Consider the following 24,128-nt stretch of genomic DNA (forward strand, 5'->3'; position numbering starts at 1 on the left):
CTCCTGTTATGTCCCCAAAGACTGTCCCCAGGGCAGGTTAAATGGTTTGAATGTGAATGTGCCCTGCAATGGAGTGGCTCCATGTCTAAGGCTAATTCCTGGCTGGCACTCAGGGCACTGGATAGATGAGTTAGTCGAGGAGTGAAAGAATCAGTGGAAACATTGGCCCTGCAGTGGACTGACACTGTCTCTAGAACTGTCTCCTGCCTTGTATCCAGTGCTGCAGGGTCAGACTTTAGTCCACTCTGATCTCATGGCTCCAGCAACAGAGTGGCACCTCATCCAAGATTAATACCCAGCCCACTTAGGACATTAAATATGAGGGTTGTGAGATCAATGGAAAATTGGTCCAGTAATCATATGCTAAAGCAGTTGTAATGTTTGTGGTGCGCCATCTGTTGGAATGAAACATGCAGTGCATTTTATCACTACTAATGGGAGTGGTAAGAAAGAAGAAGAAGAAGTGTAAAGCTTAAAAAAGTGGAGAGAAAGTGTAGGGAAGTGTGGCAGATGGGGACTGAACCCAATTGGAGAAGCCAACAAGCTTCATTGTCACACAGTTTATCATGAGTGACTCATCAGCATTATTGACCAAAACAAAAAAGGAAAGCACACAGTGATACAGGCAGTTCCATTAAGAAAAATAAAATCTTGTCAACATACAGTATTATAGCTTTGCTAACCTCTAAGACAGGTCGAAATCTAAATAATCAATGTAGACTTCAGTGTATTTAGCATTAATCTTTGCAGTGCACCATCTGTTGGAATGTATTTTGTAATGCCCATAGTAATAAAAATGCACTGGATTTTTCATTCCATCACATGGCACACCACAAAGATTAGTACTGCTTTAACAAATCCCATACCAAATGGCATATAGCAGAGACACATGCATACATTTTTCATTCCAATAGATGGCACATCACAAAACATTAGCACGGCTTTAACAAATCCCATACCAAATGGCATATACTGTAACAGAGGCATTGCCCTGGTTGGGCACATAGACACAAACACACACAGACATCCATCCATCCATCCAGTTTCCAACCCGCTGAATCCGAACACAGGGTCACGGGGGTCTGCTGGAGCCAATCCCAGCCAACACAGGGCACAAGGCAGGAAACAATCCTGGGCAGGGTGCCAACCCACCGCAGGACACACACAAACACACCCACACACCAAGCACACACTAGGGCCAATTTAGAATCACCAATCCACCTAACCAGCATGTCTTTGGACTGTGGGAGGAAACCGGAGCGCCCGGAGGAAACCCACGCAGACACGGGGAGAACATGCAGACTCCACGCAGGGAGGACCCGGGAATCGAACCCAGGTCCCCAGATCTCCCAACTGCGAGGCAGCAGCGCTAACCACTGCGCCACCGTGCCGCCACACACAGACACTTGTCCTTTTATTAAGATGGATAAATTGCTTGATGCTCATTATAGAGAGATGGCATTACAGGGAGGACTGGAGGATGGCAGTCTCCTTGGAAAAGAAATTTATAAAATGGCTAGGCTCAGTCTTCACCTTTCACTCTCTGAGTGACCCTGGACTGGCCGCCTCTCCTCTTTGCGTTCCCACTAATGCATTTGACCTGTAAAGCACAACGAGATGCCACCTAAGGTAAAAAAGGCACTATATAAAATCACTGTGCTTAACTCCCATCACTAACTCCCAGGGTGACCTTCAGGTTTGCCACCTTACCTGTCAGATGTCACATTTTAGAAATAATAAAACAATTGCGGGTGGCACTGTGGCACAATGGCATCACTGCTGCCTTGCGTTCATGAGAGACTGGGGTTCAAGTCTTGGGTCCTGCTTGTGTGGAGTTTTTATGTTCTCCCCGTGTCCACTTGAGTTTCCTCCCACAGTCCAAAGACATGCATGCAGGTTATTGGCAACTGCCCCCTTTGTATGTCTGTGTCTGTGCGTTCACCTGGTGATTGGTTGGCATCCTGTTCAGGTATTGCTCCTACCTTGTGCCCATTGCTTGCTGGGAGAGGCTCCAGTTTCCCCCGACTCTGCTTCGGATCAGCGAATGTAGTAAATGGATAGAAAACAACTGTGTTTCCCAGAAAAGTGTTCACTGTGAAAGGCACTATATAAAAGCACAAGACTCTACCCCCCCCACTGCACCCCATGTGACCCTGAGTTACTCCCCACTCCTGGAAGTGCTCATATTGAAGACATTGGGAAGCACGCTTACTAAATATGTAACTCAAAAAACCATGTGCTTTTGTAAGTTGCTTTGGATTAAAGTGTCTGCTAAGCAAAGGCGCTATATGAAAGGCGCTAAATCAAACCTGGCACCGGCCATGTGACTGTCTGTTCGGTCCCCTCCACCAGCACAGCACTAGTCACCTCACTGTGCTTGGCTTCTGAGGCACATTGGAGTGTGTCGACTGCAGAAAGGCGCTATATAAATTGGCACAGTTCAGTGACTCACAACAGGCTTGCACCCCCACCCCCACCCCCTCCACCCCACCCCACTTTCATTTCCGGGGATCCATGCAGATGGGGCATTGGATCATCCTTCTTATTTTGAAATGCCAGTAAAGTGACTCACCACCCGAGTCTTTTTGGGGAAGTCATCTGCAATCTGCAACATCTCCATTGTCTCTCCGATGCCAACGTTGGTTTTGTTTTGAGTTCATCGAGCAAGCGACAGCTGCGGCAGCGGGGGAGGACCTCGGGTAGACGGCGGAAACCCCTCATTAAAGATGAGCACTGAGCCTCAGCTGACTTGTACACCTCCGAGCTGGAAGGGGGGGGGGATGTGTCACCGTTAATAAATCCCCTGGTGACAGTGAGCGTGAGTAGGGGGCCGTGGGCATTGTGAAGAACAGCAGCTATCAGTTGTGCCACTTCGGGCCAGGTGGGATGTGTCTCTAGTGCTCAAAGCTTCAAGCAGGCTCGAGCCTCCATCGTTTATTTTGTCTGATGGATATAATGTTATTAAAAGGCCAACAAAATGCCGGGCAGGATGAGATTCCCTGTTGAGGGCAACCATGGCACTTGGCTTCTGGTTATGCGTCAGAAGATTAATAGCCGACTGGTGCCAAGTGGAATCGAGACGCATGCCTCACCCACAGAAGCAGCTTCTGGATTTGTTGTAGTTTTAATGTTTCATAACATGAATTTTCTGATCTTCTTAACTCCATTCACATTCCAGTTTTATATTTTCAGAATGGTCTCAAAGTCTGCCTTCATTTGTTTACTGACCTTGGCTTTCTCTTTTTTTAATTTCTTTAGGGTGGTAAGGCGGCACAGCAATTACCACTGCCATATTAAAGATCCTGGCTTTGAATTCCATGCCCTGTCATTGTCTTTATGTAGTTTGCAAGTTCTCCCTTTGCCTGTGTGCCACTGCAGCTTTCCTCCCACTTCCCCAAAGACATTAGGGTACATGGTAGTACCAAATTAGCATTTTGTGGGTGTGCCCTGAAATAGACTGGTGCCCAGTCCAGTGAACCTGAATTGGATTAAACAGGTGTGTGAGGAATTTTATCCACCTTAATAAAACGATAAGTGTCTGTCTGTGTCCACAGGGTGTAACTGCAGCCCACAGTACCAATGAGGTCAGTCACATAACACCCCAACATCACGAAACACCCACAACGTCAGTCATTAAACGTTCATCCCATCCCCATGCCAACACTATGGCTAGGATTAGGGTTTGGTGAGGGTTCTCCGACTCAGTTTTGAGACTGATGTTGTGGGTATTACCTGACCTTCATCATAGATATTACAGGCTGCAGTTAGACCCATCTCTCCTGTGTGTCCATCCTGTTGCTGTGTCGCTGGCATTCCAACAGATGGCACATCACAAACATTTTTAGTAGTAAAATGCATTGCATTTGTCCTTTTAATAGATGGCGCATCAGAAACATTTGTAGTAATAAACTGCATTGCAGTTTGTCATTCCAACAAATGATGCATCACAAACATTACCACTGCTTTTACGACTCCCATACCAAATTGTATATAACAAAGATATATGCATTACATTTGTCATTTCAACAGATGGCGCATCACAAACATTACCACTGCTTTTACGACTCCCATACCAAATTGTATATAAGAGATATATGCATTGTATTTGTCATTCCAACAGATGGCGCATCACAAATATTACCACTGCTTTTACAACTCCCATACCAAATTGTACATAACAGAGACATGTAGCATTTGTCATTCCCACAGATGGTGCATCACAAACAGCACTTCTTTTTGGACTCCCATACCAAATGGTATAAATAGAGTCATGAGCATTGCATTTGTCATTCCAATAGATGGCGCATCAGAAACATTTGTAGGAATGCATTTTATTAATACAAATGTTTATGATGCTCCAGTCTGTTGAAATGACAAATTTTAACACTATATTTTAATACAATATGCATTTTGAAATGCATACTTTAGTTACTTATATTTTAACCTGTTCTGGACTGGCAGCATATATATATATATATATATATATATATATATATATATATATATATATATATATATATATATATATATATATGAATGCCGTGAATGTAATTACCCCGATCTACATGCTGTCAAATAAACGAACCACACGCCGTGGCGCAACGTTAGGGGCATCACCGCTGACGTCCGAGGTTCGATTCCCGAGAGGGAGTGCAGTGGAGTGTGTACACCTGATGAGCCCAGAATGAGGGCGAAACACGTGTCGTGTACTCTTTGCATTTATTTGACAGTAAACTATTTCAACCATTCTATGATCTGCTCCTCACAAACTGAGGGCACCGTGGCGGATGTTAGCAGATTGCTGGCCAACCACAAGCGTTACCTGGTAGGTAACCACCCATACAATCAGATTGTGACACAGACTACGAATACCGTGAATATATATATAGTGACACTAGAGGGCGCTGTTGCTCATCAAACCCGATAGACCAAAGACCAAGACACCAGGTAAAAGCACCAAAAGGATCTTATATTCCTTCTCTTCTAATAATGGTGCCTTGAAGCACCTCCGCCACCATACAAAGACAATAATAACACAATAATTCTCCTCCTTTCCTCCCAGCAGCTCTGTCACACTCCTTCCCAACTCTGGCTCCCCTGCTGGGTCTCCACTAGTCCTTTATATAGTCCTTGACCCGGAAGTGCTTTTGTCCTTCCGACCACATGACTGACTGGCTGGCACTTCCGGGTCTAATGCAGAACAGGGATTTTCTTCAGCCCAGAAGTACTTTGGGGCTTCTGTCCTTGTGATTACCTCGTACATCCGGGTTATACTGAAAGAATATGTCTCCAGGTCCTTTGAAAGCTCCACCTGGTGGCACCCACAGCACCCAGCAGGGCTGTGTATCCAAACTCCATGTCCCATAGTGCCCTGCGGGAATCCGGGGTACAACTGCACTCCAGGGAAGCTGCCATCTAGTGTCTTGGGGGAAATTACTGCCATCCCCCATCCTTCTATTCCAGGGGTGTCTCAGCCGGGTTGAGCTGCTGGCCATCCATCACTATATATATATATATATATATATATATATATGATACTAAACCTGACAAATAATACAAAGAGCACACGACACATTTCGCCCTACTTGGGGCTCGTCGAGTGTACGCACTTTTGCATCTCCTTACAGGCACCGAACCTTGGATGTCAGCACTCAAAGCAAAGCCTCAGATATGGCGCCATGGTGGCTGGTTTGCTTATTTCACAAGGTGAAGACTGGAGTACACCATTAAATTCTCAGTTCTCAATCACAATCTGATTATTTAGGTGGTTACCTACCAGGTAACGCTTGTGGTTGGTCGCATGTACTGTATATAAAACCAATGTAGACCTCAGCATTAATGTTGGCATTGCACCATGTAATGCATATGTCTCTGTTATCTGCCAACTGGAATCGCATTCATAAAAGCAGTGTTATTGTTTATGATGCACCATCTGTTGGAATGACAAATTTCATGCATTTTTTTTACTAGATGTATTACAAAATACATTCTAATAGATGGCACAATACAGACATTAATGCTGAGGTTAATGTTAATTGCTGAAGATCTCAACCTGTCTTGGACGGGTAGCATAGCCAGTATTATATAATTATGGGTTGGCTTTGTAACGCTTTATAAAGTGTCTTTCAGTGGTTATTTCGGTGAAAGGTGCTATATAAAATGTAAATAGTTGTATATATTTAAGGTTCCTGTTTCCTGGTCGCCAGTTAAGTAACTGGAGACACTAAACTGAGTGAGGGTGGACAGGTGGGCGAGTGTGTCCTGACCTGTGCCCCATCACTCCAAAGCAGATGCAAAAAGTGAACTGATGGACTGATGACATCAAACAGAGCTATGCGAGCAGATTGGGGTTTTACCACCCATTTAAACACTGAAGACATGACGGATTTGCCCTCCCGTCCTGAGGTGGAGTGTTAGAAGGAGACTGCAAGACGAGGACATGTCACCTTGAGGGTAGTGTTCTTAGTTTTTATTTCAAAATGGATTCTTTAATTAGGGCGGCACGGTGGCGCAGTGGGTAGTGCTGCTGCCTCGCAGTTAGGAGACCTGGGTTCACTTCCCAGGTCCTCCCTGCGTGGAGTTTGCTTGTTCTCCCCGTGTCTGCGTGGGTTTCCTCCCACAGTCCAAACACATGCAGGTTAGGTGCATTGGCAATTCTAAATTGTCCCTAGTGTGTGCTTGGAGTGTGTGTGACCTGCGGTTGCCTGGCGCCCTGCCCGGGGTTTGTTTCCTGCCTTGCACCCTGTGTTGGCTGGGATTGGCTCCAGCAGACCCCTGTGACCCTGTAGTTAGGATATAGTGGGTTGAATAATGGATGGATGGATTATTTATTTCTTTATGTACGTGTATACAGAGGACTCTGAAAGTCTTCAGGTCCCTTCATTCTCTGCACATTTTATTATGTTAGAGATTTAATTTCAAATGGAGAACTTTACCACTTTTGCCCATCAATTTACACTCAATCACCCATAAGGACAAAGTTCAAGGTTTGCAGGTTTATTAAAAATGAAAAAATTGAAATGTCCCACTCATAGGCGTTTTCAGCCCCTTCATTCAGTACTCAGTAGAAGCCCCTTTGGCAGATTGGAGTCTTCCTGGTAAGTCTCTCCAAGCTTGGCGCTCCTAGATTTTGGGCATTTTCTCCCTTTCTTCCTGGTAGATCCTCCCAAGTTCCTTTAGGTTGGATGGGAAGCATCTGTGACCTGCCATGTTCAGGTGTCACCTCACATGTTCTAAAGGGTGTAAGTCTGGGCCACCCCAGGACACTCAGTGACCTGTCCTGAAGCCCCTCTGGCATCGTATGCTTTAGGTCATTAAACCGAAAGCACAGTCTGAGGTGGAGCAGAGGTTTTCTTCAAGAACTTCTCCATATTTGGCAGCATTCATCTTTCTGTCAATTCTAAAACTCCCTATGTCCCCATATCATGACGCTGCCACCACCATGTTTCACCCTAGGGATGGTATTAGGCAGAGGATGGGCAGTGCCCGGTCTTCTACAGACACAGTGCTTGGAGTTATGCCTGCCATTTCTGTGTCATTTGACCACAAAATCTTTGTCCTCGTTGTCAGAGAGTCGTGACAAACTCCGAGGGTATCAGCCACTCTGCCTTAAATGCTGGATTGATTGAGTTCTGCTCAGACGATCATCCAAGTGACAGGTTCTCCAATCTCCACACAAGTCCTCACAAGTCATCAGACCAGAGAATCTGCTTTCCTCATCCTCTCAGAGTCCACGTGGGCTGCTAAAAAAATAGCTTCCCTCTGGCCCCCTTACCATAAATGCAAGACTGATGGAATGCCATTGAGATGGCCGTCCTTCCAACAGGTCCCCCCAGCTTAGTACAGAACTGTAGGAGTGACCATTGGTTTCTTGGTCACCTCCCTGATGACCCTTCTTGCCCAGTTACTCACTCTAGGAAGAGTCCTGGTGGTCCCAAACGTCCTCCATTTCACAATTTCTGAGGCCACTGAGCTTCTGGGAGCTCTCAAAGCTTTTCAAATAGTTGGAGCCCCTTGCCCTCACCTAAGCCTCACCACAGTTTGAACATGGAGGTCCACAGAGAGTTCATGGCTGACATGCAGTGTGAATTGTGGGGCCTTCACTACCCAGGTCCGCGTGGGCCTTGCTAAGCGATGGCCAGTCAGTTCAGTTCTAGAAACATCTCAGGGAGACATAAAGCAAACGGGAGGCACCTGAGCAGCATGTGGGGGGCCACAGCAGGGGGTCTGAAGACTTCTAGGAATAAGAGATTTCAGTTTTGGATTTGTAATAAACTGCAGTGGGTTGGCACCCTGCCCGGGATTGGTTCCTGCCTTGTGCCCTGTGTTGGCTGGGATTGGCTCCAGCAGACCCCCGTGACCCTGTGTTCGGATTCAGCGTGTTGGAAAATGGATGGATGGATGGATTTGTAATAAATCTGCAAAAAAGTGTTCACTTTGTCATTATGGGTTATTAAGTATATATATATATATATTGTAGCCCACTAGGGGGTGCACCACCACCCTAACCCAACACAGACAGGTGTGGGACACAAGTTCACGACACACATTTTTATTTTTCTTTCTTCTCTCATGGGAAACACCTTCTCCCGTTTCCCACAAGCACAACACAGTCACCAAGCACAATACAAATCTCTTCTTTCTTTCTCTCTCTCCCTCTTTTCCTCCTCCACTCCTCCAGACAAACTTCGTCTACTCCCACCCGACTCTGGCTCTCAGAGTAGTAGGACCCCGGCGGTATGCCACAATATATATATATATATATATATAATTATCACACATGTGCACATGGAAACATAGAAGACAGCTTACAGGTGCAAATAGTGTCACTTCCCAGCCTGACCAGGGGTTGGCGCTGCCTTCCAATGCCCTCTCCTTTTGTCCCTCTGCAGACCGAGTGAAGACTGCATCTCCCAGTAGCACCCCCTCTGACCCACCCACTGGTGACATCACTCCCGGCACCCTCTATCCAGTCTCCAGAACCCATCGTCACAGACAGACATCACTTCCTTTTCCAGGCTCCCTGACTCCACCTCTTCCTGTTTGTGCAAACCAGAGAACGTCCTGTTGGCCAGTTTCATTTTAAATTCCATTTGTAAAGACGTGTTTTTCGGCGGCACGGTGGCGCAGTGGGTAGCGCTGCTGCCTCGCAGTTGGGAGACCTGGGGACCTGGGTTCGCTTCCCGAGTCCTCCCTGCGTGGAGTTTGCATGTTCTCCCCGTGTCTGCGTGGGTTTCCTCCGGGTGCTCCGGTTTCCTCCCACAGTCCAAAGACATGCAGGTTAGGTGGATTGGTGATTCTAAATTGGCCCTAGTGTGTGCTTGGTGTGTGGGTGTGTTTGTGTGTGTCCTGTGGTGGGTTGGCACCCTGCCCGGGATTGGTTCCTGCCTTGTGCCCTGTGTTGGCTGGGATTGGCTCCAGCAGACCCCCGTGACCCTGTGTTCGGATTCAACGGGTTGGAAAATGGATGGATGGATGGAAGACGTGTTTTTCGTTTTGCCACCTGATTTTTCGGTATATGGGGTGGCCATCGCCAAAACTTTTTCTGCCTCACACTATTTTTCTATCACCATATAGATATATTGTGTTGGAACCAAGAGGCACCTGCAAGCCCCAAACCCCAACACAAAGGCAGTCCCGGGTTCAAATAAAGGATGGCTTATTACCCAAAAAACCTCCAAAAGTTACCAAGCCAAAAGTCCTCTCTCTCTTTTCCACAGTTCCTCTTCTCTCACCACTGCACTGCCTTCCTCCAGTCGAGTGTTGCTCTCCGTCCTCCCAGCTCCAACTCCTCTGGATAAGGGAGTGGGGTCCCTGTTATGGACTTCCCTCCACTGCCCAATTGAAGTACTGTACATCCTGGTCATACAGAAGTCCCATGAATTGGGGAGCACATCTCTCAGCAGCACCCCCTTTTGGCACCCACGGATCTCAGCAGGACTTGCGCTGCCGGACTACAACTCCCAGCATGCCCTGCTGGTTCCATACTGGGCACTGATATCCAAGGCTGCTGCCATCTAGCGTCCTCAGGTAATGAAGAGTCCCCAGCGACATCTTTGTCCTTCGGTGGGCTGTCCGTCCATCCCTTCTGGCCATCACTTCTGAGTCTGGAACCTTTCTCACCCCTGGCCAGGATGCTTGTGTGCCTGCTAGGAGCCTCCTGTCCGGGTAAGGACCCATCCCCTCTTCTGGTCGGGATGCTCATCCAACCCATGTGGCAAATTACAATATATATATACAGTATATAGAATTTAGGATGAAATTTACAACATGAAGTGTGCAGAACGTGAAGGCTTCTGGAGACCCCCCTGAGTCCACAGTACAAAGTGGCCAGGAATAAGAAGCACTTTTTATTTTTCCCCTCCCTCAGAGCTTTTCTTTTGTACACATCACCATGTGAAACGTAAGGCCTGACGGGGTCCGACAAACTCAGTCAGTGGCGTTGAAAATGCAATCGTGTGTTTAATGTCCTTACGGCAGGGAATTGAGTGGGCTCTCTTAATTAACATGGCCGGTCCTCCCTCTCCGCCTTTTGTGCTGCGTCCTGTGGGTCAGACTCATTATTCTCTAATCCTTCAGCCTGCGTTATTTCCACGTTCCCCGCTCGCATCCTCCATCCATTGTCGTCCTTGTCCAGAATCCGCTCCGCTTTCTGTGCTGAACCCACCGGCAGAAAAGCATGGGACACACACGGGAGAAGAGGGTGACATTCTTGGGTCTGGGTGCACATTGGTGGCATACGAGATCTAAAGTGGCACTTTACTGGGTTGCAGGGGTTCTTGTTAATCTTTTTTTTTAATTCTGGGTAGCGGGGGTCTTTGTATATGAAATGAGTTCCCCTAACGGGATTTGAGGGGGTCAAAGTTTCCCCTTTTCAGATCATTAGTGTAGGCATTTAGGATTGGAGCTTCCAAACATGTGGACAAAACAGAAATCATTAATGTCCGCTAGGCAGCTGAGCAGGACCTTAAGACAGCAAGAAGACCCCCACTGAGCTCCGTATCACAAAATTCCTGCCTCCCCCAAGTAGAGCTGAGGACCCCTCTCTCAAAAATACATGTACAGTGAACCCCCCCCCCCCCCCCCCCCCATTTAACGTTCTCACATTTAGGCTTTTCACACTTTTATAATCACTGGAGGGGTTTTTGTCGTTGGGCTCCCCCATTAGTGACATACCACTCTGTTCGTTTATGGGACTTGTTGAGCTTCTTGGGGTCCCCTGTTATTTTTGGCCTGAACAAACCTCACTTTTAGGCCACTTGTGGACCATATTTGGTGCAGGAAATGACAGCCTCTTGATAAAGAGCCAATTATTGTCTTCATCAAAATTAATTAGAAGGACCTGAAGTTGCACCTGCTACATCCACAGACACCCCCCCCCCCCCCCCCCCCCCCCCCCCCAGTGGGTTACGAGGGGTCAAAGTTACTCCCTTATCAAAAAAAGATCTGTAATAGAGGCATGTGGAGTGTTATTTAATGGCATTTTCAGGCTGGGTGACTATGAATATGGTCATATGTTTAATATCGATTATTTACTGGTGGTACTAGACCCCTGAGAGCCACTCCCGGAAAGTTAAAAGTAACAAATTTCAAATATAAGCATGTGGGGTATCGTTTCAGATTGTTTCAAGGTCAGTGGTTATGAATATGATGTTATTTTTGAGTTTGGAACCTTTACTAGCCCTCTATGGACCACCATCAGAGGGTGACAAATGACAAATGTCTATTAAAATCGAGACTATTCAGACTTGAAACATTAAAATTGATGCACACCTTTGAATGCTTCAAATGTTTGAGGTGACTCATCTTGTTTATTATGGACTTCCTCCTCATAACGTAACTCCCCGAATTAGGGGGGCTTACTCTAATTGAGACGTTTTTGTTTTTATTGAAGGCTGCTGCTGAACATCGCCAAACTATTGCTTGGAGAAGCACAAGTCTTCTAAGGCTCGGCTCCCTCTACTTATAATACGACTGGGCCCTGATTTTCGCTCGTATTATCTCTTTTATTTTTTATTTCTGCTCAGATACATTCTGACGTGAGTACAGACATCTGTCCTGAATGTGCCCCTCATACACAAACAGTCATGTCCGACACACGCAACTGAACACATGATGTATGTTAGACCGGCGTCCAATGCAGGACAGCTGAGAATTACTAAGCTGATGATAGCAAGGAAGACGTACTTTTATGAAGGAGGAATGTAAAGGGTTACCACTAGGGGGCAGTCCTGTGCGCAAGTAGAGGACCCCCCCTGCTATGTGTGCTCAGTTCTTGAATTGTTTAACTCAGGATTTGCAGAATTGGTTTGTTGGTGAGGCACATTCTAAAAGTAAAAGCCATTTTGCTTGTACACCCTTAAAAATGAAGGTGCCAGAGTGGTTCCCCAGAGCAATGCCATAGGGGGGCTCTCTAAGGTTCCCAAAATGACCATCCACATGAAGGGTCCACAAAGAATGTTTGTTTATTTAGATGCATATCAGGTTCCATTAATCACTTTGAATTGACTAAATTATAAAACACTAAGATTTGTGTGTGTGTGTGTGTGTGTGTGTGTGTGTGTGTGTGTGTCTCCAGTCCCTACAAGCAATAAGATTGGTCAGTTTGGCTCTGGTGCAATTGTGATTGGTCAGTTGAGCTCTGGTGTGATTGTGTTTGGTCAGCCGAGCTCTGCTATAATTATGATTGGTCATTTTGGCTCTGGTGCAATTGTGATTGGTCCGTCTGGCTCTGGTATAATTGTGATTGATTAGTTTGGCTCTGGTGCAATCATGATTCGTTAGTTTGGCTCTCATGCAATTGTGATTGGTCCGTCGGGCTCTGGTGTGATTGGTCAGTTTGGCTTTGGTGACGCAATCAAAAGGAGAAGTGTGAGCGTCAGACACAGGAAGAGCAGTAAACATGCAACAGGCACACTGGGAGTCGTCTCCACAGATGAGAAGTGTAAAATCAGACAGGAGGCGAGAAAGGTGTCTCAAGCATAACAACAGAGTCTGAGAAGCAGGCTTAACATAAACACGCCCGAGAGACGGACCACTGGTCAACAGACCTTAGTAAAGGCGTATGGGGCACACTGATAGTCTCCTTAAAAGTGTGGTTAACAGATTTATTTCAACATGCAATTACACAGGCTAAGTTTGGGTTTCTTGATCTGTCCGTTTCCTACTAGGCAGCCTACTTGACATTAAACATTTACGTGTTGTCCATAGTTTACAAGATCCAACATCATATGCAAGGAGCCCTCCACAGAATGAAGCCATTCACAGACATTAACACTGCTTTTACAAATCCCAAACCAAATGGCAGATAACAGAGACATATGCATTGCATTTGTCATTCCAACCGATGGCGCATCTCACACATTTGCAGGAATAAAATGCATTACTACAAATGTTTGTGATGTCGGGGGTCTCGGCTGCTAGGGCAGGGTGGAGTTGTCTGAGACGTCTGAATGAAGATAGCTGGGTCAGGACATGGAGAGATGTATGTCACTTACTCGATTAAATGCAAGGTAAGAGGAGGTCGCTGCTATGAACATGAAGACATTAAAGCTGAGCTTTGCAAAGTGATAATCCATTAATGGCAAATTTATGATGGACGTCTAAGTGGAATGATATTGATCAATCAAATAATCAATCTACAGCTGTTTAAAGATGGCCAAGCCCCCTCTGTGGTCCTTCCTGCTCAACCTGCTACCTCCCTCTGCTCTGTTTGACCTCTTAGCCTCTTTTACTCTTAAAGGCTTCACCTAAGCTTACCTAAGAATCTTTACTTTATAAAGCGCCACTCAATAGGAAACTCCTGTGCAGAGCACTTCACAAACACAGGGCACAACACCACCCAAATGTGTGCATGGCATGGCTGGCAGGTCAGGAGATTTGCTCAGTCAGCCCACCGGGCATGCAGTTTGGGGGGTGACCATTAGAAAAAAAAGTGTTAGCTATTATCTATCTGCTATATAGTGCCTTCCATATCTGTCTCTCTCTTCGTCTGTTAAATAGTGCCACTCACATGCATGAACTGTGTGTATCTACCTGTCTTTTTAATCTGTTATGTACTGCATTTCATATCTTAACATATATCTAATTATCTGCTATACAGTGCCTTTCATGTCTCTCTATCTCTCATATAGTGCATTTCCTATCTATGTATAAATGTATGTGAGTTCTCTATAGTTCCTGTCCTGTCTCTCTGTCTGTCTGTCAGATACTGCCATTCATGTCTATGTACAGTATATGTATCTAATTATCTGTTATATAGTGTCTTTCATGTGTAATATAGTGCCTATTTAAATCTGTCTATAGTATAGTGATGCATATCTATCTATATATCTATCTATCTTATAGTGCCTTTCAAAAATCTATCTATCTATCTATCTATCTATCTATCTATCTATCTATCTATCTATCTATCTATCTATCTATCTATCTATCTTATAGTGCCTTTCAAAAATCTATCTATCTATCTATCTATCTTATAGTGCCTTTCAAAAATCTATCTATCTATCTATCTATCTATCTATCTATCTATCTATCTATCTATCTATCTATCTATCTATCTATCTATTATATGGTGCCTTTCCCATGTCTGTCTGTCTGTCTGTCAGATGTAAGATGCACCATATACTCATGGTGACGTGTGGCATGTTGATTGGCACATACAAGTAGTCATTTCCCTGGACTCTGCCCCCGTGACAATATTGATCCTCCATATCAGCCAGTCAATCAGACAGTTGGAGCTCCAATCAAATTTCCTCTTATTTTCCTGTTCGCTCTCCCATCGAATACTTTTGACACGTTAAAATGAAGAGTCCACAAAATAGCAGATTCAGATTTTATTTTATATAGTGCCTTTCTCAGGCCATTGCTGTAACTCTGTGAATAAAGTGTTTTACCTTCTATCATCTAACAAGTTGTTTATGAGGTTAAAAATCTGAATTCACAACGAAAGTCCAGACCACATCGTGTGCAGCAGTAGTTTCGCTGCCCCTCATCCCTGGCAAGAAGTGCCAACGCTTATGTCACCCAGATGGCTGCAGTGACAGCGCTTGGGGTTATTAATTGGAAGTTTTTATGGGGGGAGACCTGGGGTGGGCTGGAAGGGGGGTAGGTCGGCCGGCTGTCTCGTCCCCTCATTATGCTGTAGCACTTCACAGCTAAAGCCACAAGCGGGGTTGGTGTGTGCGAATCACAGACGCCCACTCGACATGCCTGTAAAACACATGCTTGGACTTTGAAAACCCAAATAAATGGCGGCGGAGCAGACGCTGTATTTTGTTTGTTTGGTTTGTTCTGATTGTCTCACAATGTGTCTCCGAAAGCGATTCCACCGGCTATCAACACGTTGTATTGAATCCCTTATAAAATTAAAGCTTTTCCTATAATAATAATAATAATTCGGGCTTTGGGATTTTTTATTTTTTTTTTTACAAATAATCATCCGATTACCAAACCTTGGGATATTTAAAGCGGCTTTCCATGCCTTATTAAAACAGAGTATGAAACTCACGCGGTTCACCGAGCAGTCCGGGTGTGGGTCGCCGTCACAGACGCGTTCCTGTTTCAAGCCCCAGCTTAGCGGAGGAAGCGCGCCGAACTCCATTGGTCCTGTGGAGTGCCATGTCTGAGGATCTCGCCGTTAAAAGTCTCAGTAAAACCGCAAGGAAGCCATTGTTTGGTCGGGAAAAAACAATAATAGACCGGCGGTTTTAATGTATCTGAGCGCACTTTAACCAAAGCTCCGTGCGGCTGCCTGCTCTCCGTTAGCGCGGCACTTTCTTACATCAAATTTCGAAGCGCATTGAGATAAACAGTTGTGGCAGTCGCTGTCATGGCAACATCTCTGCGCTTCCACCCCCTCCGTCCCTCCCTCCCTCCTTCCCTCCTCCCCCCTCCCATCCCCTGACCCCCCCCCCCCCCCCCCCTTCTCACTCTCACTCGCTCACCCGCTCCCACTTAGTGCCACACACACACAATTTGGACTGTGCATGCAAGAGGGTTTCATGGCAGAGCTCTGTGCCGAAAATCCGCCTTCAGAGTCCTAAAACATGAATGAAGAGACCACTCACAAGAGTGACAGTGGGGAAAAACAGAATGGCATCGGCCAGCGCAGGAAGCGGCCCCGAAAGGTAAAAGCCGTTGCACTTTCCCTCCTTTTGGGTGCAGGTGGGGGGCCGAGGGGGCCGAGGGGCGGTACGTCGCTTGGATGAGGGGGGGACTGCTGCCGCCGCCGAAGCAACCGGGAAGAATATGGCAACAAACTTGCCAGCAAAACAGTGAAGAGAAATCGGATGAGAGCGGAGAGAGCTCGCCGTGTGGCGTTGGGGGGCTTGAGCGCTCACTGCTCAGGCTGGAGAAACATCGTGTGGGCGGCCGCCGGGCACAAGTATTGTTGTCAGTGAATGGCACCACAGGGCGGCTGTCACTTGAGGAAACTGAGATTTGTATCATTATGTGCGTGTGTTTGTGTGCGCGCGCACTCGCTTCCAGGGGCTTGGCATCGTGACCTCGCCGACCAGGGCGACTCGCTTGTTTTGATCGGGCTGTCAAGCTGTGGTGGCATCAGTGCCCTGTTCTCGGTCTCAATGTGCTTGTCACGCGAATATCATTTTCAATCGTGGAAATCAAATTTGGAAGACGATGTGTCAATGGGGTCCACACCCAGTGTGCTTATGGAGCAGCAGCCACCCCACCGGGGTGCCAAATAATGAAAGGAGCCTTTAGAATGAAGAGCACAGTCACGTGCACCTTGAAGCCCCCGGTCCTATTGTGTTCTGTAAACTGTGATGAAGACCTCCGACCACCACTCCCCCCCACCCCCCGCCCCCAACCCCACAATCAACACAGACACACGCGCACTGAACTCGGCTCGCCTCGAGCAGTGGTGGCAAGATTAACATTTGAAGTTTAATTATTCATGCTTATCACCGAGAGCATCCTCTGCTGCTCCCGCAAATCCTGCCATTCTGCCTCTTTCAGCTAAACGCGATCTTCCCTACGGATGTTAGTTCTCTGCCAACAGTCGGCTCCGTCGCCATGGGGGCTCCTCTAACCCTCTCCATTCCCTGCCCTCTTCTGTCCCTCTCCTTCTCTGGCGCTCGGAGCGGACCTGCTGTGCGCTTTGGAAGGAGCTGCAGCCTTACTGTCGCTCCAATTGAGCCCGAGCCAGTTGGCACAAGCTGGCGGAGGTGAGACGGGCGGGCAGGGATGGCAGAGCGTGCTGCGCCTTTAAGTGACGCGCCTGCTTCCAGAACGAAGGTGGGCTGTTTACACTGGCGAGGGAGAAAGGGCGCGGCTCCGACCTGCACGGCGCTCCGTCTGGGGGGCATCGAGGTGGGCTTGTCTGCTTCCACCTGTGTTAGCGCACGTCCACGGCACGAGGGGGTCCGTGTGTGCCTGTAGACGTCAGGTTTCATTCGTGTACGCGACTGCTAATTCTCACATTAGTAGGACTGAGCTCTACGAGGGACATTTGAGGAGCAATTTAGGACGTGATGGTACAGCGTTTAATGTGGTCGACGATCAGGCTCGCTGTATATTAATGTATCAATAAGGCGCTTTTGGCCAAATTACCTTAGAATAAAAAAAAAATCAGCACATGAAAACAAACGTCAAAGCTCAGGTGTGGCAGTAACAGCCAATGTGCAAGTGCCTTTGAACAAGGTACATCACCGGTGACATTCTTTAATATTAGATCAGAAGTACTGCATGTATTGTATTACATATCCATTTATTTAACTATCTGTCCAGTTATTCCAGCAACGTCTACAAAAAGTGAAAAAGCACACAGACACTCAGTCTGACTGATATCTGATTAGTTTAGAGAATCAGAAAAACTCACGTGGACTCCCATAATAACAGGGACTGGGTGACAAATGGAAGCCATTCTCCTGGGCGTGAGACACAGCAGTGCCAACTGCGACGTCATATGTGACATTATATCATCTTATTTTATGACACGCTCAGGGGAGGCCACCTGATCCAGTTCAGGTTTGCATGAGTGGAGTATGTCCTGGCATCACTGGGTACAAGACAGGAAGCAGCCATTGACAGAGTGCCAGTCCGTCAGAGGGTATATTATATTATATTATATTATATTATATTATATTATATTATATTATATTATATTAGTCCTGCGGTGGGTTGGCAGGATTGGTTCCTGCCTTGTGCCCTGTGTTGGCTGGGATTGGCTCCAGCAGACCCCCGTGACCCTGTGTTCAGTGGGTTGGAAAATGGATGGATGGATATTATATTATATTATATTATATTATATTATATTATATTATATTATATTATATGTTCATCATTTCTATCCAGTTCAAGGAGATGAGGAGCCATAGCTGACTCTCAACCCTTCAAGTAAAGCACTATCCAATTCTGAGCAGGTCACTAAACCAACATTATAATATAATATAATATAATATAATATAATATAATATAATATAATATAATATAGACATGAACACAGTACAGAGAAATTCTTGTCATGTAACAAACAACCCCAACAAGCACAAGGTAGGAACAACCTCAACTAGGCACCACTCCATCCATCACAGGGCAAACACACACACACACACACACACACGGTCCAATTTGGCTTCACTGATCCACTTAACTAGCATGTTTTTGGGCTTTGGGAGGAAACCAGAGCACCTGGGGTAACCAATACAGACACGGGGAGAACATACAAACTCCAGACAGAGAGGACTTGGGACACGAACCCCAACCTCCAATGTTACAGGCTAGCCAGTGATAACACTACCATCATGCCACCATGCTACCCAAATTATATTATATTATATAGGAGACCTGGGTCTTCTAACTGCAAGTCAGCAGCACTACCCACTGCGCCACTGTGATGCCCTTTATATTATATTATATTATATTATATTATATTATATTATATTATTATATTATATTATATTATATTATATTATATTATATTATATTATATTATATTATAGAAAGTACTTTATTTGTTCCTAGTGGGCAATTTGGCTTATATATAGCAGACCCCCGTGACTCTGCAGTTAGGATATAGTGGGATGGATAATGGATGGATGGAATATAATATAATATAATATAATATACTGCGGTGGGTTGGCACCCTGCCTGGGATTGTTTCCTGCCTTGTGCCCTGTGTTGGCTGGGATTGGCTCCGGCAGACCCCCGTGACCTTGTGTTCGGATTCAGCGGGTTGGAAAATGGATGGATGGATGGATAATATAATATAATATAATATAATATAATATAATATAATATAATATAATATAATATAATATAATCACATATTACTCAACTTTGTCTTGTTCAGGGTTGTAGGGGTCCATAGCTGCATCCAGACAGCCCTTCTTGAAAAGCACTAACCAACTCTGAGCATGACACTAGTCCAGAATTATATTATATTATATTATATTATATTATATTATATTATATTATATTATATTATATTATATTATATTATATTATATTGCCTGGGTTTTGTGGTTTTCTCCTACATTGCTCTAAATTGACTGCAGTAAGGTGTATTCATTTGTCCAGCGTCCCTCCAGTTTTGGTTTCTTGACCTTCCATTAGATTTTGTGGGATGTAACAATGGTAAGATGTCTTTTATGTCACCCACTGTTTTTTGGTATTTTTTTCCATTATAATATATTTTATTATCCCTCCGTCTTCATCTCTTTGTCCAGATCAGGATCTCAGTGAGCTGGCACCCCTCCAGGCAGTACTGCTTGGCAAGGCTGTAGATGTTCTCTAGACATGGTGTCAGCCCACCTGGGTATGCTCTGATACACACACACACACACACACACACACACTTTTATGTCAGCCCAGTTTTAAGCCAACAATCAGTGTAAGTGCAGATATTCAGGAGACCAGGAGAACACATGCAGAACATGTTGGAGGAGCTCATGCATGCAGAAACTAAACTGGAGTTCCAAGTGTTGTGAGGTGGCGTCACTGCCCATTGCCATGCCATGCTCTTCATCGTGTTTTGTTACACAAGTTTTTAGCTTGAGTGTTAAGCTGCTCCGTGTCATTTCTATGTCACACACAATTCTAAGCCAGTCATTTTGTATTCAGTATGCACATACTGTACATTGCCGGCTCAGACTCTAAAGCCATGTTTGTTTCAAGGCTACTTTTGACCTTTGCCCTCCTGACCCCCCTTTTTCCATACACAGTCCATGTGTATCCCCCCTGTCTGCTCAGGCTGCTCGTCCTCCTCTCAGGCCTTCCTCCTCTTTCTCCATCTCACTGGCCCATGGCAGCTTTGAGCCCTGTGCCATGGTCATGACTAAAGTCAGGGCTGACCTCTGGGTGCCAAGTCTCAATGGCAGTGCCCACATCGTCTCCTGTCTCTCCCATGCCAGTCCTTCGAGGCCCCACTCACTCCCTGGTGCTGTCACATATGCCACTTCTGGCGTATTGCTTACCCCCTGCTGCCCACCTTTCTGCCTTTGTCTACTGTGGGTTTTGCTCTCTCTGAGGCTCCTTTCCTCTGGTCAACTGCCCTTTTCCAAATTAGTGCCATCTCCTTGTGGGCTGGTAGCCCAAGCATTGTTCTGTTATTTGTTATTTCACTGTCTGTATTTCTAATAAACAAATTTGATTACAAAAGATATATTTCTTGGTAAAAGACCAAGCGTGTCCTCAAAGCGCCACAAGTCGGCGGTGGGCACATGTGCTTTATGTTCAAGTACCATAGCTATGAGGGCGCGCTGCCCATTAGGTCTTCATGTTTTGTTTTTTTTATTTTATGGAATCTGCTCAGTTGATTTTGTTTGCATTAAGATGGCACGTTGCGTATCACTGCTGCTTCACCCATCCAGGATTTTGAGTTCAAATTGTTATGTTTCAGCCCTGGGGGGCTCCCTTGCTTGTATTTATTTTCATTATTTTCCTTAATTCTGATGTATTATTTCTTTAGCTACTTATGTAAATTTCATGAATATTGTCCTGTTTATTCATTATTTGTTATCTGTATACATTGTGTTCTTCTGTGTTGCTTGTACATTGTGGGCGGAACACCTGAGAGGTGGGGTCACAGTGACATCACGGCTGAAGGACCGCCCACAGTGTACATATTACAGGAGTGAATCCTTCAGGTTTTCACTGTCACTTGAACTGTATTTGTAATTGAGAGAATTGAGCTTCTGTTTTTTGAATTTATTGCTCAAGTATTTCGATTTTCGATGATTATTTTGCCTTCTTTTTTTGCCTCTTATTGCCATTGCCAAACAAAGTCCTTCAGTTTTAAAGATTTTGTGTGGGATTTGTGTTATCAAGCCAGAGGTTTTTGCAGTTCCTCTCCCTTCATGGGCAGCTTATGTGTGTGTTTGTATATTTTGGGACTGTCGTGGCTTTGAATCTCTTAATATTTTTAGTTTTCCACATTTAGAGCAATGTGGCACTAATTTTTGGGGGGTTTTGGGGGTCAGAGAACTTAATTCTGACGTTCATTTTTATTTCTCCATCTATTTCATGAGTCGTTTTGGCCGCCATTTTGGACACCTGTTGTCAGGGGTGTGTCCTCAGAGGTCATGACCTGTGGGTTAAAGGGCTGGCTGAAAATTCATTTCCTCGCCCAAATTGTGGTTTCAAACCCCATTTGCTGAAATCTTTATTTGTTTGGTTCTTCTTGTTCTGCAAACATATATCTCCCTGTTTTGACCTTTTTACTGTCCATTCGTCCATCACCTGTTTCCTTCTCAAAACTTTGTCAGTTTATTGATGTAACGGACAATTAAAGAAGGAAATTGGAGCTTTGGGAGTCAGATGTCACGATTTAGCCTGAAAATGGACGGTTTTGTTGCCTTTTCTTTAAGGGAAGCCATGTTGTGTACCGTTGTCAGGGTCACCTCCCACATTTCTAGGGGCGGGGTCTCTGGGGTCATGACCTTGACTTCATCAGCAACTGGCATTAAAGGTCAGCCTCTCCCTCCGAGCCTCATCTGATCTGCGGATAAAATCCTAACTTTCATTTTATCGTCTCGTGTGACTGCTGTTCTTGTCTTGCCTGGTTTTCGACTCATTGCCTGTTATTTGACTTTGAATTTTGCTTCTCGTCTGGGTTTCAGTCACATCAGTTTATTTTGCCTTTTGTTCACCTCTCCTAGTTTTATCAAGAAATTAGTTATCAGTCAGGGTGTCAGAGTTCCCTTTTGGGCCCAGGTAGGCCAAAGCCTGCCTGTAGAGCTTAGTGCCAGGCTTTCTGGGGTGGCCAGTGAAGATATGGGCCTGACTTGAGGGTCTTTTGGTGGCCTTGCACGCTTTCTGTTTTTAGAGTGCACACACACAGACACACACACACACACACACACATCCTGGGTTGATCACTTTCTGTCTGGAGGCTCTGTGCCCTTAGTGTCTCTGAGGCAGTCCTCTGATTTTAGTCCTCAGCCCAAAGCATTTGGCTAATTGGGGACTCTAAAGTGGCCTGGTGAATAACTGACTGAGCCCACCCTAAGGTGGACTGACGCCCTGTCCAGGGATGTGTCCTGCTCTGCTTCCAGTACTGACAGGGTTGGCTCCAGACCCCCCCCCCCCCCCTGCCCCCCCCCATGCCTCACCCCTTAAACAGAGTGCTATGCTGTTGTGGTGACTTTATTTTCTCTTCTTTGAATTTGTTTAATTATTGTATTGTTTTGTTCCCTTTAATAAGTTTCTTGACCGTTTCTTTCTCGTTGTGTTATTTCTATTGAGGACCCTTTGGTGTCTTGCTCACTTTGTACTTTAATTTTGAATCTTCATTTCTGTTTTATTTCCTGTCCTTGGCATATTGAGCCAAAGGGGGATGGGGCCACCTGATACTGGGGCCTATTTGATGGCCAGAGGGACCTCAGACTGGTGCTTGTGGTGTCCGCCTCTTCTTTCAGTTCAGAAGAAAGTGCTGGGAAAGTTGTATCATTAAATGTATCATTATTATTATTATTATTATTATTAACTTTATCTTATTGCTTTGCAAATGATTTGCCTGTTGGTTTGGATGGACTGCTTTCTAGGTTAATTACCTTTGGTTTTGGTCTTCTGCATTGCGGTCGTGGCATTTGGGCTTCGGTCATTGAGTTTACCTCAGCTGAAGGTAACATTTCATTTTCAAGAGTTATTTGGATTATTTCAACTATTATTATTATTACAATTATTTGTATTATAATAATAATTATAATAATAACTGGATTATCCATCCATCCATCCATTTTCCAACCCGCTGAATCCGAACACAGGGTCACGGGGGTCTGCTGGAACCAATCCCAGCCAACACAGGGCACAAGGCAGGAACCAATCCCGGGCAGGGTGCCAACCCACTGCAGGACACACACAAACACACCCACACACCAAGCACACACTAGGGACAATTTAGAATCGCCAATCCACCTAACCTGCATGTCTTTGGACTGTGGGAGGAAACCCACGCAGACACGGGGAGAACATGCAGACTCCACGCAGGGAGGACCTGGGAAGCGAACCCAGGTCTCCTAACTGTGAGGCAGCAGTACTACCCACTGCGCCACTGTGCCGCCCTAACTGGATTATTATTATTATTATTATTATTACTATTATTATTATTTTTTTTAATGTTAATATATTATTTATTATGCGCTCTGTGTTGGCTGGGATTGGCTCCTGCAAACCCCCGTGACCCTGTGTTCGGATTCAGTGGGTTGGAAAATGGATGGATGGATGGATGGATATTATTTATTATTCATGATATCATAATTATCATCATTAACATTATACTATTATTATAAAATTAATAATAATGATGATGATCTGTGGTGGGCTGGCGCCCTGCCCAGGGTTTGGTTCCTGCCTTGCGCCCTGTGTTGGCTGGGTTTGGCTCCAGCAGAACCCCGTGATCCTGTAGCGGGTTGGAAAATGGATGGATGGATATTAATATTAATAATATAATTCATCATCATCAATTATAATATAATGAATAATAAATATTAACATTAATAATATAATTCATCATCATCATCATCATCATTAATTTTATAATAATAGTAATAATTATGATATAATGAATAATAACATTAGTGATGATGATGATGATGATGAATTATATTATTAACATTAATATATTATTTATTATTCATTATATCATAATTAATTATCATCATTATTAT

The 24,128-nt window shown here is 45.1% G+C and overlaps 1 protein-coding gene across 3 annotated transcripts in view; it reads left to right on the plus strand.

Annotated features, from left to right (window-relative positions):
• Positions 1-24,128, plus strand: part of ank2b (ankyrin 2b, neuronal) — a 512,663-nt gene that overhangs the window by 125,200 nt on the left and 363,335 nt on the right. Inside the window, exon 1 of one of the 3 annotated variants that reach the window (XM_051929735.1) lies at positions 15,972-16,127. The exons of the other annotated variants lie outside the window; for them this stretch is intronic. Within the exon in view, the coding sequence (XP_051785695.1) occupies positions 16,047-16,127 (81 nt within the window). The 5' untranslated portion in view covers positions 15,972-16,046. Of the gene's footprint in view, positions 1-15,971; positions 16,128-24,128 lie in introns of those variants that run through there. 3 annotated transcript variants of the gene reach the window in all.

This window comes from Erpetoichthys calabaricus, chromosome 7 (assembly GCF_900747795.2).
Source record: "Erpetoichthys calabaricus chromosome 7, fErpCal1.3, whole genome shotgun sequence".
Lineage (NCBI taxonomy): Eukaryota > Metazoa > Chordata > Cladistia > Polypteriformes > Polypteridae > Erpetoichthys > Erpetoichthys calabaricus.